The 15538-nt window shown below is 35.6% G+C and overlaps 2 protein-coding genes and 2 non-coding genes across 4 annotated transcripts; 1 reads left to right on the top strand and 3 right to left on the bottom strand.

The window, feature by feature from the left end:
* The first annotated feature begins 1894 nt into the window (after positions 1-1894).
* Positions 1895-4814, top strand: LOC110912809. The gene is made up of 2 exons (XM_022157624.2): positions 1895-2028; positions 3846-4814. The coding sequence occupies exon 2, from the start codon at positions 4175-4177 to the stop codon at positions 4676-4678; it is 504 nt and encodes a 167-aa protein (XP_022013316.1). The 5' UTR covers positions 1895-2028; positions 3846-4174; the 3' UTR covers positions 4679-4814.
* Positions 4815-6341: 1527 nt separating this feature from the next.
* Positions 6342-9463, bottom strand: LOC110912806 (rRNA 2'-O-methyltransferase fibrillarin 1). Its single transcript, XM_022157622.2, has 6 exons — positions 9016-9463; positions 8390-8485; positions 8222-8299; positions 7954-8130; positions 6771-6839; positions 6342-6676 (listed from the first exon to the last, which is right to left on the bottom strand). The coding sequence occupies exons 1-6, from the start codon at positions 9388-9390 to the stop codon at positions 6500-6502; spliced, it is 972 nt and encodes a 323-aa protein (XP_022013314.1). The 5' UTR covers positions 9391-9463; the 3' UTR covers positions 6342-6499.
* Positions 6962-7035, bottom strand: LOC118487894. The gene has a single exon (XR_004882831.1). It is a non-coding gene; the product is annotated as a small nucleolar RNA snoR60 (small nucleolar RNA).
* On the bottom strand, positions 7188-7258 carry LOC118487893. Its single transcript, XR_004882830.1, has one exon. It is a non-coding gene; the product is annotated as a small nucleolar RNA snoR60 (small nucleolar RNA).
* Positions 9464-15538: the final 6075 nt, after the last annotated feature.

Here is a 15538-nt window from a genome sequence, read left to right as displayed (position 1 = left end):
GTGGCGTTGGCGGTTGGTCGCAGCTGTGGGTGATAACGGTGACGAGTGGGTGGAGGCGGTGGCTGTCGGGGTAAGGTCGTGGCGGGTGGCGGCGGTGGCTGTGGCTGTCGGGGTGAGGTGGTGGCGGGTGGCGGCAATGGTGTCGGTGGTGGGTGGTGGTGGTGGGTTGTGGCGAAGGTGGTGGGTTGTGATGTTGTTGATGAATGGTGCAAAAGGAGATGGAATGGAAAAAAAACATGGGGTGTGGAAGGAATGATTTTGAGGGAATGGAATGCCTTTTGGAATGAGTGATTCCATTCCATTGACCAACCAAACACCGTTTTCTTCATTCCCCCGTAATCATCCATTCCATTCCACCTCTCATTCCTGCATACCAAACACTACCTTAGTTGTTACGTTTTTTAACGGAAAGGAATGACGTGTCAATCACCGTGACACCGGACGTTGTGGCTAAAGTCGACTACTCGACCGCCGCCAGCCCCTTCGCTCTCCCAAATGTGCGGAAACTCAACCTCTACCCGCCCACGCATCTCATCCAAGACGAACCGGTATAGTTATGAAATGCACGAATAATATTTGCGCATCTACTTTATTTTAAGCAAAATGAAAGATACCAACCGAGACTACAACATATATCACTATTTAGTACTTACTTTTGTTTATACGTGAACTTTTAGTCACGCAAGCAAAATATTTTTGAAGAATATAACTTTTTTTAAATACAAAGTGGGTAAGTTTGTACATGCACTTTTTACTATTCACAAATTAAGGGATACATGACATATATTTGTGTTTTTACGACTATAGAGGTAAAATATGGCATGGCGTTTACGGTGCTGTATAAATACCAAAAAAATGATATTTATAACCCTAGCCAAAACGACTATGATGTATAGTTGTTTTAGATTACATAACATTGTTAACATATTCAATCTTGGTTAAAAGTGCAAGGAGCTATGAGGCTTTTAGGTCTCAAATGCGGAGGTAAGTGAACATGCATGCGCCGTTACTTTATGCACAACCAAAAAGCTTTATTACAGTGAAAGTTGCATCTCTCTCAAAACATAACCTTTGTATCAAGCAAGGCCTCATAATTACCTCATCCATTTGGTTGTTTTTGCATACAAGTCTCCTACAAACCCTAATTTTGACAAATTGACCTAGAAGTACAAGAAGCGCCTCTTCAAGGCCCAAGGCACTCCTTGAACACCTTGCGTGCCTCGTGCATCAGCCTTTTAAAACCAAGTATGAAATATTATCATACTGTCGACATAGACTAGCATATTACAAGGAAAACATAAGCACAAGCAAATCCCAAACACTCCTACCACTAAACAAAGTCATAAAGTTGAAATGAAGCTACATAAAGGTTGCATTAAGGGATACTTGAAGACACTCTAATGACTCATTGTCACACCCTAGCCTAAGGCGGAAACGTCAGGGCACGACGAATTGCAAACACTTGGAATAAACAAAGGGTTAACTTTGTAGAATAGTAAACAAGTTTTAAAAGTGTTCTAATTAGGTCACTCAAGTTTCAAAGATGTTCTGATCAGGTCACTCAACTATTATTTTTCATTAAAATTAAGGGTTTTTCATCCATATCATAGGTAACCGTGCTAATGTAGATTTTTGTTTCTTTTTTCCCCTTTATTTGATGCTAACGTCGAGTGATGATTGTGATGAACGTAAAACACCGTCGTAAGCTGTTGGTGTAGGTTTATATGTGGTGGTGTGACTAGTGTTGCGCTTGCAAGTGTTTTTGTGAGGGTGTGATGAAATATGATAAAAATGAGATGTCAGATTATAATTGGATTTGTAGCGGTCACTTCCACGTGTCATTCAGCAAGACGTCTAATCAGAAACCATCTGTCTATCCAACTCCAACAACCAAAACTCGTCGCATCTTTCGCCACGTGTCCTTACTTTTCAAAAATGACCAGCATGCCCTTACTTCAGCACCCACTTATCATGTTTCTTCTTATTCAGATCCAACACAAACCCTAGTTTTGTTTCTTCTCACACAAGGTACCATCAATTCTTCATTTATTATGTTCAATTTCAATGCGACTGTAGATTCTGTGTTAGATTGAATAAGTTTAATTCGTTTGGTTGATTGATTTCTTTTAATCTAGGGTTTATATGTGTTCGTACGTCTTTAGTTCGAATTAATTGATAAGAATTGATTGAAAATTAGTTATATAAACCCTAATTCGTTGAAAAATCGGTTGATTGATAATTGTAACAGTTTACAATTATCAATTTGAATATTTGAAGCACTTCATTGAGCATTGGTGTTTTGAATTTGTATTTGTTTTGGATCTAATTGAGTTTGTTTTTTAACAGTTTACAGTTTAGGTTATGATTCTGTTTTATATATGGTGCTTTGTTGATGTAATATCTTTGGACTTTTGAAAACTGGATGCTTGAAATTATGCAACAAGAGTGTTTTTTTTTTTTTTTTTTTTTTGTGCCAAAGTTTTATTTCAAAAAACGAAAACCCGACTAGCAAGAAGCTATGCAGTTTATATCGGTGGGATACCTAGGGTCCCTCTACAAAATATCGGTCTGGACGGCTCCGATATTATCGGCGATATTGACTAATATTTGACCATTGGTAGTAATTTTGGATGCCTTGGTTGATGTAAACGGAGGAAGATTCCATGGCTTACGATTAGATCATGTTTCAAATATTGGTACTTTTGAGTTTTGACATTTGATATTACTATTAAGAGTTAATTACTGTTTCGTCCCTGTGGTTTGTCAAAAATCACTATTTCAGTCCATTAGTTTAAAAATTGTGATTTCAGTCCCTGTGGTTTCTCTTTCGTAACCATTTCAGTCCATCTCGTAACCATTTCAGTCCCTGTACCAACAGAATAAATGGATTGAAATGGTTACGAAAGTGAAACCACAGGGACTGAAATGGTTACGAAAGTGAAACCGCAGGACTGAAATCGCAATTTTTAAACTAATGGACTGAAATAGTGATTTTTGACAAACCACAGGGACGAAAACAGTAATTAACTCTACTATTAATATTATATATGTTTTACGTTTTATATATGTGTATATATAAATTATGCATGATATTGAAAGTACCGATATCCCACCGCGATAACCTGTATCTCAAATATCTGCCCTTGACCAATATATCATTTTAGACCGCTATAAGTGCATAGGCAAGAAGCGAGACAAAACAACACCACGACCCCGAACCACATACCTAAGAGAGTAAGAGCAACAGGAGTGTTAAGAAGATCTTGTTTGCTCTAAAATTCATCATCATCATACTCAGTAAATCCCACCAATAGCAAAGCTAAGGTAGGGTCTGAGGAGGGTAAGATGTAGACAGTGTTACCTCTACCCCGTAGGAATAGAGAGACTGCTTCCAGTGAGACCCACGGCTCGATAGTAGTTTTGCATCAAGCCTTGAACATAAGGCACATAACACTCAGCAATTAAGACAAAGGCCGATTAGTGCATGTACTCCCTTGTCTTTCGGCTATCAACGCCACCACATGATGCATGATTAACCATCCCCCTCTTTTAACATTATTTTCACGAAATTAGTAAAATAACGTTAAAATTAGTGCACTTTCACTTTTGCGGCTTTGCCCCACGAGCGCCCACACATTATGAATATACGCATTTGGATTGTGATTTATACTTTTTTGCAGCTTTCTTCTTCATTATCCTCTATACTTTGTTGGTGATGAATATTGAATTGTGAACTAAATATTTGAATGTGATTCTGTATGAGACACTTCAGCCATGTGATACACTTGATTGGTTTACTAGTTACTTTGTGTTCTTACTAAGGCGTTTGTTGACTTCGTCTTCAGGTGGGAATGCCATCTTGAGCAAGATTGTTACTTTTTGGCTACTTGATAAGTTATTCACTTATTCGGGCATTGTTACACGAGATGAGCAAATGCATGGGCTGTGGAAATTTACGAAGAATGCTGGTACCGAAAGATAGTTTCATGAGTATTTATCAATGTTCTCTTATGCTAGATCCTGCTATATCGGTTTGGGATTGTACTGTTCGTAAGATTCGATATTCTTTTACTTCCGAGTGGGTGTAGGAACAACCGAACAAGAAGCGACCTTTAGCTTTTGTTAGTATTAGTTTTTCGAGTTTTTAGTAGTAGAAACAATCAAGAACTTAGGCATGGATTGTGGTAAAACGCCATCCGGTGTTAAAAAGATGAAGAAAAAGCAAGTGAAAGATGAGTTAGATCGAATCAAACAAGCGGAGAAGAAAAAAAGGCGATTGGAGAAAGCGCTCGCCACGTCAGCAGCCATTATTTCGGAGCTGGAGAAGAAGAAACAGCGGGAGAAAGGAGAGCAACGGAGGCTGGATGAAGAGGGTGCTGCGATAGCTGAAGCGGTTGCGTTGCAAGTGTTGAACGGTGAGGACTCGAATGACGCGTGCGGTCAAGTCGTTAATGGTAAACGAATTTACAGGAATGCCCATGGAGGATCCATATGTCGATGGAATGCACACAGGTTCGGTGAAAACGGGTCTTTTGTAAGGGGTGTCGAAGGATCGGGATCGTTTGTTGATGAGATGTCTGCGGCGGGACTAGTTACTGCACGGGCTGTTTCGACGCTTCAGATTGCGGATGATGAAGATATTAATGCTTTTGTGTTTAAAAGAATGGTGAAAGGGTGAGGGATTGAAATCGAATTTTTAATAATGGTTGTGTATATAATTTAAGTCTGGATTGTATTTACCATTTTGGTGTTCTTTCGCTACAACAGCTAGTCTTATGTTATATTTCAGTATTTTCGACTTGGGTGAGAAAAAAGCAGATTAACTGAATCAGAACCAATATTGATCAAACCAAACCGATATAACCTACTCGGACTAATAACCAACGTTTTCCGTTTTGTTTTTCTTCGACCGAAAATTATGTTTTGGTTTTGGTTGTACCTTGTTCCAAGAACGATCCGCACTCTGTATTGGAACGAAACCGCACGGAACTTGTTTGAATATCTGTTAATGGATTTATGGTTCAAATTCATTTCTTTGTGCCAAAAATATTGGGCCAGAATGCACAAGTAGTCAGCAGAAAATTCAGACCAAAAGCTTAAATGTAAAATCGAAAAGGGACTCATAACCAAACCGAGCCAATACGTAAGATCTAAAATCGGAAAAACAAAGCCGATTGGTTTATAGAATCGGAAAACCGAAATTTCTGTTTTTGTTTGGTTTGAGCCCAAAACCGACTCATGCTGTGTCATGCACACCCTTATTACCTGCCTTCTTGCAATTTATGGTTTTTTTTTGTTCAACAAGGATTTTGATAAAATTGGCTTCCAAAGTTTGATAGGACTGGATACTAATAAAGAGTTAGCGTCGTTAACTCATATCGGTTTGCTTTGGGATCCTAGTCATTTGTTCGACTGTACCTGCATCTTGTGCAGAAGGTATCACCTCTTTTAACGCAACTAAACTACCTCTCTTACCCGCTTGACATATTCGTAATGCATTACCAGGTCCATTAATACCAGTCCATGCATTGTTAATTTGTTAGGAATACATCCGTATTTAACCATGAAAGCCCAGGGGAGACGATGGTCACTCGACAACGGCATCTAATTCTTGGTGGTCCTTGTCTTCTTCAGACGAAGAGGAGATCTTTTTCGCAAACGTTGTGGTAAAGGCGGCACAGATTCTTATGGAGAAGGAAGAGGAAGACGTCTCGTCTGTAAGCGTTATTACCAGACGAATACGGATTAACAGAGACCGCCAAGGTTTGTCATTAATAAATTTTATTATCCTTATTCCTTATTACCCCGTATTTATATATTTTTTACGACAGTAGCGCACGACAAATTGGTGAACAATTATTTTTCGGATGCACCCCTTTACAATGCCGACATTTTCATACTAAGGTTCCGAACGAGTCGCCGGTTATTCACACGGTAGAACATATATGGAACAACGCAAACGACGGGGACGGTGACGAAGACGAGTAGTGTAATTTTTATAAATTTTTAAATGTCGTCTTTTTTTATAAATTTTAGGTCGTCTTTTTAAATGACTTTTATTATCTTCTTTGTCTTATTTTTATAAAGTTAAACAAATAAAAAGTTAAACAATAAAAACTAAACATTAAACAATAAAAGTTAAACAAATAAATAAAATAAACAATAAAAAATTATGTGGGGTAGCCCCATCCTCCACCCTACATGGGGGATGAGCCTCCCCATACCCACTAGTCTGTGGTCTTGTGTATCAAAAAAGATACTAGGGGTCATCTGGGAAAGTTGCACCGACTTTGAATATTTAAACGAGAACATGTTAGCGGAATGTAAAAAAGTTATAGACAGATCACAAACTACCAACTTATATAGTAATAGCAAAAGCCCAGAAATCCAAGTTCACCCCAAAATTTTAACTTTATAGCCGGTATCCCGTTACATAAACAAATCCTAAAACAACATGAAAAACAAACTAAATAGGTTTACTTGTAACCAGAAGCGGCATCTATGATGCAGGTTTCTGTTTCTTTGGCACGCGGTAGGCACCAACAACACAAGCATGATCTCGCTCAAAGGGCTCGAGGGTCACCTGTTCCATTGGTTTGAACTGCTCCGCCTGAAGCTTTTTAACTTCAGAAGCAAATACAGCCTCAGCAGGAACAGTCGAGTCAATACAGTTTGCCTGCAAAGTTTCAACAAAAAGAAATATGATGAGTTCAACTTAAAATTATATACAATGATCAAAAACATTAACAATTATAAATAAACTAACGAACCTTGATAGATATAACAAAATAGCCTCCTGATTTCAAGAAATAAGATGCATTGAGCGCTAAAATTCTTGCCTGCATAACGACAGAAAACAAAGGATGTTGATTTTAGTGGTGATACATGAATAACCGAGAAAAGTTGATATATATGAATTTACCGACTCAGATTTAAACCCGAAAGAAAAACGACATCTAATAGCATCAGAAACTCGATTTGTGCATCATCCAATGACGTCTTGAAGGGGAATCCGAGTTAATTCATCATATGTACTTGAAGTTATGTCATACACAGCTGACTATAAAATACTAAAACTCGAAACAAATTGGAAAACAATACACTATAAAACTTAAAACAGAAAACAATACACTATAAAACTTAAAACAGAAAAAATAACCCGATAAAACAGAATTAAAGTATATAGATACATCAGAAACTCGGTTTTGCATCATCCAAGATGTCCTGAAGGGGAATCCGAGTAATTCATCATATGTAAGTGTTATTTAACCAAACAAAGGCAAAAAAACATCAAAAATCAAAAAAATACAAAAAAAAATAATTGTAAAAACTTTTGTCAACTAAAAAAATTAACAAAAAAAGATAAAAAATTTTGATTACCAATATCGACCAACCATTAAAAACTATAATGCAGACAAAGAGTAAAATGCACGGATAGTCCCTGTGGTTTAGTGAAATTTCACCTTTAGTCCCCAAGTTTTCAAAATTACACTCTTAGTCCTTGTGGTTTGATAAGTTGTTACTCGGATAGTCCTCAAAGAGGATGGAGGTTAGTTTTTTCTGGTTAAGTGGGTGTGAAATGACAAGGACTATCCGAGTAACAACTTGTCAAACCACAGGGACTATCCGAGTAACCTTCATCCGCTTTAGGGACTATCCGAGTAACAACTTGTCAAACCACAGGGACTAAGAGTGTAATTTTGAAAACTTGTCAAATTAGCAGAATCAAACAATCATAAAATACAAACAAAAATAAAAAAATTTGTGATTTCAAATATCAAACTATCATGAAAAACAACCGAAAGCCAAAAACAAAAATGCAAGTGCAAATAAAAACAATAGTCTTGCTACATTTTAAAAGAGAAATTTATAAATGTAAAGCTTAAGAAACTGAAAGGAAGTAAATTAGGATAAACACAGTTAACAAAAGGTAAAATAAATTACAAATCAAACCTGATCAGGTTGAGCAACATCAGAAAAGATAACATCAACCATGCCAACAAGCATCCTGTACTTAGCTGGATGTCTAGCATCCTCAATAATAGGGATAACATTTGTTCGCTTTTTCGCCATGTTAACCAAATCTCTACCACTTCTGTGAGAGAACTCAACAGCATACACAACTCCAGTCTAACATAAATATTAAGAGAAAAACTACAACTTAATAGCTGTCTCAAAATTCAATTAAATGAACTCAAAAGGTTTGTAGACTAATACTTACTGGGCCAACAAGATCAGAAACATGAGAGACAGTGGTTCCGGATGCAGCTCCTAAGTACAGTACCTTGGAACCAGGTTTCTAGAAAAACATCAATAAGCAAATATTAATGAATATCATAATAATTTATATTTAAGAAGATATTTGCTATGATGTGAATATAGTATTTACCATCCATATGTTGTCAACTCCACCAAGAACAGCAGCAGCAAGCTTTGATCTGAAAGGGTTCCATACTCTGTATTCAACCTTTGTTCCATCTTCATTCTAATCACAAGAAATTAACCAAAAATACATCTTCATTAATCATTAAAATTAAAAGTATACATGTATACAAATTTAAAAAAATGATAAAATCATCTAAAACTTACATATTAATATTTGACAAAAAAAATACCTTTTTTATATTACATTTTAAATGTACAAAATTTTTAGTTATTTAAAAATTACTAATGTATAGCAAATTGTGACAAAAATAGCTAAAAAATACAAATATAAAATATATACAGAAAATGTAAAGGACTAAATAAACGATATAAAAACCCATGCTATAACTCAAATCAAGATAAGCTTAAGCAAGCTCTAGACTTTCCTATTTATCACAAATATATTATAGTATAGCTTAATTAAAAAAAATATTCTATGTTATAATAACAATAATTTAAATAAATAATCAAATAATAAAACAAAGAAATGCTCAAACTTGTAATTAAACCTAATTAAAATTAAATATTAGCTTCAAATTTGTATGCACACCAAGTGTTCGACAAAATGTCAAAATGAAAAAACAACAATACCTGAACAGAGATTCTCTTCTCATTATAAACAGCTTCTCCAGGCACCATATTCTTAGTACACAGAGCATCTTCTTTCCCTTTAGCAATAAACACACCATCATGTCTATGTGGCTCAACAATCACCTTACTTCCACCCTTCATTCCACCGCCTCTGCCACCACGACCACCGCGGCCACCACGACCACCCCTGCCGCCGCTTCTTCCACCACCGCGGGTCATCTCGCCGCCACCACGGCCTCTACCGCCGCTGAAACCTCCTCTTCCCCTTCCTCCACCTCTGCCGCCACCGTCTCCGCGGCCGCCGCTGAAACCACCGCTACGGCCGCCACTGAAACCGCCGCCACGTCCTCCTCCGCCTCTCATTGGTGCCCTCATTTTAGGGTTTGTGTAGGTGAAAGGGTATTAGGGTTTATGGGGTGGAGTGGGAATATAGAACGGCGAATTGGGGGTTTTTATAAGGTTAGGGTTTAGGGTTTTTGTTTCTGGTTGATGAATATTTTAATTTGTTTTGGTTTTGCTTACTGGGCTTGGCCCGAACAAAAGAGTTGTGTGAGTGTGACCCAAATACTTTGGTTTAAGCCCAACTTAGTCTCAAAACTTTATATAAAACTTCTTTTTTTTAACTCAGGGGTTGAGATCCTATACAAACAGTGCTAACTGTAAGAACCGTAAGAACAGATCTGAACCATTGATAGTTTAAATCAAGGGTTATGGTTGATTATAAATAAAACCCTTATAATTAAAAATTAGTACTAACAAGTTATGGGTAATTATGTAAAATTGCTAGTCATTTGACATTTTCAATTAAATACAAATTTCACCAAGGTTTTTTAAACTAAAATAACTTTTATATACTTCATTATTTAAAAAAAAAAAACATACCATAAAATCAAGTATTTTTTTATCTTTAATATGAGTACCATATTGCTATACTTTTTTTTTATTTATAAAAGTAACTTTTAAAAAAGTTACCAAAAGTTGTTTTATAATTGTGCTGATAATGTGCTGATTATGTGTTAATTACAATATAATTGTCCATCGAGATATTTCATAAAATTTGTTAAATATTCTTCCCATAAGATTTTATCCTGCTTAAAGGTGATTTCAATCAGCACTTTGAAAACTAACCAACATGTGTATTAACAACACTTTAAAAACATACCAGCACATATGCTAACAACACTTTAAAAACATATCAGCACATGTGCTAACAGAACTTTAGAAACATACCAGCACATGTGTAAACAACACATTAAAAACATACTGAAAAAAATAAGTAGCACATGTTTTAGCAGCACTTGAAAAACAAGCACAACATGGAATTAAATTTGTTTTTTGCTGCACTTGAAAAACAAGCACAACAGAAAACTAAATTTATGTAAATACATATGCTAACTGCGTAATGGAAAATTAATTTCAAGTTTTTATTTTAATTTTTCTGTTTATTTCTTTATTTGAATTCTTGGTACTTATCTTTATTGACTTTTATCTTAGTTTAAAACAATCATATAGTTGTAATAATTTGTTACAATGTGCTGATTAACAAATTGCCTGTTGTTGGCGGAGATTGTGTTGATTAACAAAGTGCTGATTAACAAAGTGTCTATTGTTGCGATTTGTGAAGATTATGCTGATTTACAAAGTGCCTGTTGTTGGAAATTTTCAAATTTTGATTTGAAATAGTGCATGAATATAGGGGATAATTAAAATTTGGAATTAATTAAATTCAAAAAATAGAGTGATAAAGTCTAAAATACCCTTGTCTAGTTTTTTTTAATGAAGGACACATGTCTAATAGTGGTTGGTTCTTATAGTTCTTACACATATTGAGGTTTGTATTTGATCCCATCTCTTTAACTCAGTGTGAGTGTGACCCAAATACTTTGGTTTAAGCCCAATTTAGTCTCAAAACTTTATATAAAACTTCTTTTTGTTAACTCAATTATTGTTTTTAGGGAAATTGGATTGAAATAACCCTAAGTTTCATCATTTGACCGATAACACTTTCAATTTATGAATTGTATCATGTAACTCCCAACTTTCAACCTATTTTCCTCTTACACTCACTCCCAAACTAACTGAACCTTAACCCAGTTAGTTTTTTTTGTTGATGTGGCTTCTAACATGACATTTTTTTCCTGATGTGGTACTTTTGCTGACGTGATATCTGATGTGGTGAAGTGCCATCTGACGTCAGCTAACTTGGTTAGGGTTCAATTAGTTTGAGAGTGTCAGAAGAAAATAAGTTGAAAGTTGGGAGTGGTGTGGTATGATTCATAAGTTGGGAGTGTTATCGGCCAAATGATAAAAGTTGAGGTTATTTAAATTCAATGCCCCTTATTTTTATAATAACTAATTTATAATATATTATAATGCATGAGGGATGGGCATTTTAAGATACAAAAAAACTAAGAATTTTTTCCCTCTTAATTTATAAATATACCCCTAGAATAAGGTTACATTGGTCTTTTAAACAATATATATATTTTTAGCCCCCCATCTTATCACACTTAAATCCCTAAATTTTAACAAAATCATGTATAATTAAGGGGTTGTTTGGCTGAGCTTTTCAAAACAGCTTATTTGCTTATTTGCTTTTCTGAAAAGCAAATAAGTCAATAAGCTCTTTTGAAAAGCTTTAAAATGGAGCTTTTCAAAACAGCTTATTGACTTATTTGCTTTTCAGAAAGCAAATAAGCAAATAAGCTCTTTTAAAAAGCTCAGACAAACAGCCCCTAATTACACTTCCCCCATCCACAACAAACTTATAATTCTTTTATGTATTCTTGTCGTATCTTTTAAACTATAATGCTTTAAAAAAATCCAAAGGTACCATTACGACCTACTCATTTTTATCGACGTTTTGATAGTTGTTTTGGTCAGTATTGACGTGTGGATTAAAAGGTACAAGTAGATAATTATTTAGTGCACAAGTGATTAAAGTCCAACGTCCTTGGTCAGTATCACTGAATGTTTAATAGATATAGAACGTCAAGTGATTAAATATCGTCAATGCTATAGAATGTTTAATAGCTAATATGTATAATTTTGATTAAAATTACAAGTGGGTAGAAATTTAATAATACAAATGACATAAATAAAACTAAATAGAGTAACGTAAATTAAACCAAACCACAATAAATCATTAAAAGTTTAAACCATACGATAGATAATAAAACACAACCGCAACTAAAATAAATTTAATCACACATAAACATGTACATTTACTACACCCAGAACCGAACAAACATTAGAACGATTGTACTTTAAGATACACCCACACGATTCCCAATATTCACACCTTCGAACCTGAACCAGTCTGCATAAGTTAACTCGCCCAACTTTGAGCTTTTTGTGACCAACCTGAATGTGTACAAAATCAAAATGTCAACACATTACACAAGATTAAACAACCCATACCTAGGAGATTAAATTCATATCATTATAGAGAAGAATATAGGGAACGATGAATCTCTGAGCTAACATGATACCACCTATATGATTGTGCTTCTTTGTGCTAACAGGACACAAAAATGAGCACTAAATGTAAGCAAATGCAAGATTAAATTGTAACATGGCCTTGTCCATGTAGTTGGTTTGTGATGTTTACTGATGTGTGCTAAACAGACTATAAAATTAACTAAGTTAGACTCTCTAAACTAGACACTACAAAGCTTTAAATTTATAAAACAGACTCTCTAAACCTAAACCACACAACCGGCAAGTGTACCGGTCAATGTAGTACAGTCTAAGCAAGTCCGAGTATCGAACCACAGGACTCTATGTATCACGCAAACTAGACTCTGACAGACGCTGACAGACACGACTAAGACTTGTTTTAATTGTTTGGGGGGGGGGGGTTACGGAAAACTAGGAAATCTATTTTAAACTACTAAATTAAACTAAAATTAACTAATACGAAATAAGACCGAGGACTTTTCTTTATGCGAGAACGAGACCACCTAGACAAGAATCCTGGATTGTTTTTAAGAGATTACCGATTAAGTTAAGTGCACGAGTTATGGAACCGGGATCGTAAAGTACTAAACCTATTAAGAACCAACGAGGCCCCTCGACCCTTCTCAAGGAGAAACCTGTGGCACTACCTAGGCCGTTAATTCTACCGGTTATTAGACGCCTTTCCAGTTGTCTAATTATTGTGTAAGTACCCTAATGTTGACCTATTCTTTTCCAATCCTAGGTCTAAGGTAGTTTGAAGTAATTAATTTGACTTGATAGACTAATAAGACCGACAGGTAAACCAAGACATAACCTTTCCCAAGGCCTATCTAAAGCAATTCGCCGGGTAAGACCTACCAATAGCCCCTCACTTCCCAGGTATTAGGACTAGTAGAACACTAAGACTTAGCAAATTATTATCAGTTACTTCTAGGGGTTATTGGCCAATTCTCCCTAAAGAGTTAAGGTTTTCTTACGTGATATAGACACTCACCGAAATCCTAAACCCTAATATGACTCTATGTTGTGATACAGACCGTCACTAAGAATCATACGAAGCAAATAATAACAATAAACCAACTCAAAGCATGCATATACATCAAATCATTAAATCAAACCGCTTACAAAACACAATTAATCCATAACAATCATGCAAATAACATTAACGGTAAAAACTTTATATCAATCCATTCATCAAGTCTAGGCGGTTAATAAATCTAGCCGAGCATGTTCATAAACGAAAACAAATCAAAGATGTTCAACAAAGAATTCATCATAACAAGTTTCGTAAGAAAAGACAAGAACAAGGAACTAGAAAACCCGATTAGATCTTCAAGTCTTCTTCCCCGAACTCGTACCAATGATTCCTAGGCTTCAAGATCTCTGAAAACGCTCCAAAAAAACTTAACAATTGCCCAAGATGTCCCCAAAGTCGAATTAGGGTTTTTCCACACGTTTTGGATGTTTTTATATAACTTTCCAAAATAACCCTTTACTAAATTCGTAATAATTACCAATCAGAACGTTCTGGCTGGCCGCCAGAAACTCAGGGACTTGGTGGTGGGGTGCCACCTTGTTTTTCAGCTCATTTACTAACTCCAGACTCTCGCCAGTTGCCAGAAACTTGCTCAGTGGGTGATGGGGTGCCAGAAAGTGACTTTTCAGCTTTTAAACTCTATTTCAACTCTTCAACCTTTCCAACATGCTTCAAGCCTTGACACTTCTAACATTTTAACTCGTTTTACTCGGTTTCTCGCATATTTGAGCATCAAGACCTACAAAACACGATTTGATCAATAATATACATATTCTAACGAAAATCAAAACTAAATATAACGAAAACTATACAAACTTTACACGAATAAATGATGTATTTTGCAATACATCAAACATCCCCACACTTACTCTTTTTTCGTCCTCGAAAAAGAATTATGCAACGGAATCATAAACAAACAATTACCCGGGCCAAAAGTATAGGTATAATTAATTAAAACCAAGATTTGCGTTAGCTGCAATTGCGAATATACTTATCCCTTTAAACCCGAATCCAGTCCTAAACCCTTATCATGTAAATTTAGTTTAAGTGCGGTCAGTCTACCTAGGGTCTCACGCTAGAATCTACAGTCAACATACTCCCAACTCAAGCTTATAGGACTAAAAGAACGATCATTTGACCAATTCCTAACCGTTTTATACCAAGATAAAGAGAGTTTGAAATCAAATCTAATTTTATTTCTTTTCTCTTTTTTTTTCTAGCTTGCTTTGTTTTTTTTTTTTTCATTCGTGAGACTAGACGATGTTTTCCCTAACCCAGCGGTATTCCGACTGTAGAGTCGCTATCCCCAATCACAGATTACATAGGTTTCGGTACTTTTATTCGGCAAGTCGATTTCACACATCCTAGAGGCATTCCGGCTGTAGAGTCGCTATCCCCAACTCGGATTACATAGGCCTGTGTTACTTTCATTTAGTTTCTAGCTCACTTTTATTCTATTTTTTTTTCTTTTTCAGCGAGATATGATAAAAAACTCTAACTATCTTAGCTTATAACGGCATCCTTTATACTATTTTTGCCGGTTTTAGTTTCCCATATTTCCCAGGCGAGAACCCACTAGCAGACCGACAATTAAGGTATATTAACTCAAAGGGACTTAGAACCAAAACCCGGGCCTATCCACATATCCCAAACTAGAGCAAACTCAGTTTATTATAATCTCATATTATTATTATTTGAACCCGAGCAAAAATTTGTTTTTTCTATCATTTTCCGCTTAAAAATGCAAACTTCTTTTATTTCAAAGACATTTTCTATTTTTTCAATTTTTTTTGGATTTTTCAATTTTTAGTTTTTTTTTTAATAAGTTAGACTCGATATTTACATGTATCCCATCCCCACACTTAGAGATTGCATTGTCCCTAATGCAAGAACGAAAATACGACTCGACAACTACCTAAAAAAACAAAACTACAAACGAAATAAATAAAAAAAAATACAACAACAACAAAAAGGGAAACGACTTAGCTGAGTATGTGAGACTGTCAAAGTGCCAGTCGTTTCCACATA

The sequence above is a fragment of the Helianthus annuus genome, chromosome 15 (assembly GCF_002127325.2).
Source record: "Helianthus annuus cultivar XRQ/B chromosome 15, HanXRQr2.0-SUNRISE, whole genome shotgun sequence".
Classification (NCBI taxonomy): Eukaryota; Viridiplantae; Streptophyta; class Magnoliopsida; order Asterales; family Asteraceae; genus Helianthus; species Helianthus annuus.
The sequence above is the reverse complement of the archived record's forward strand: the minus strand, read 5'-3'. Positions and strand labels throughout refer to the sequence as shown.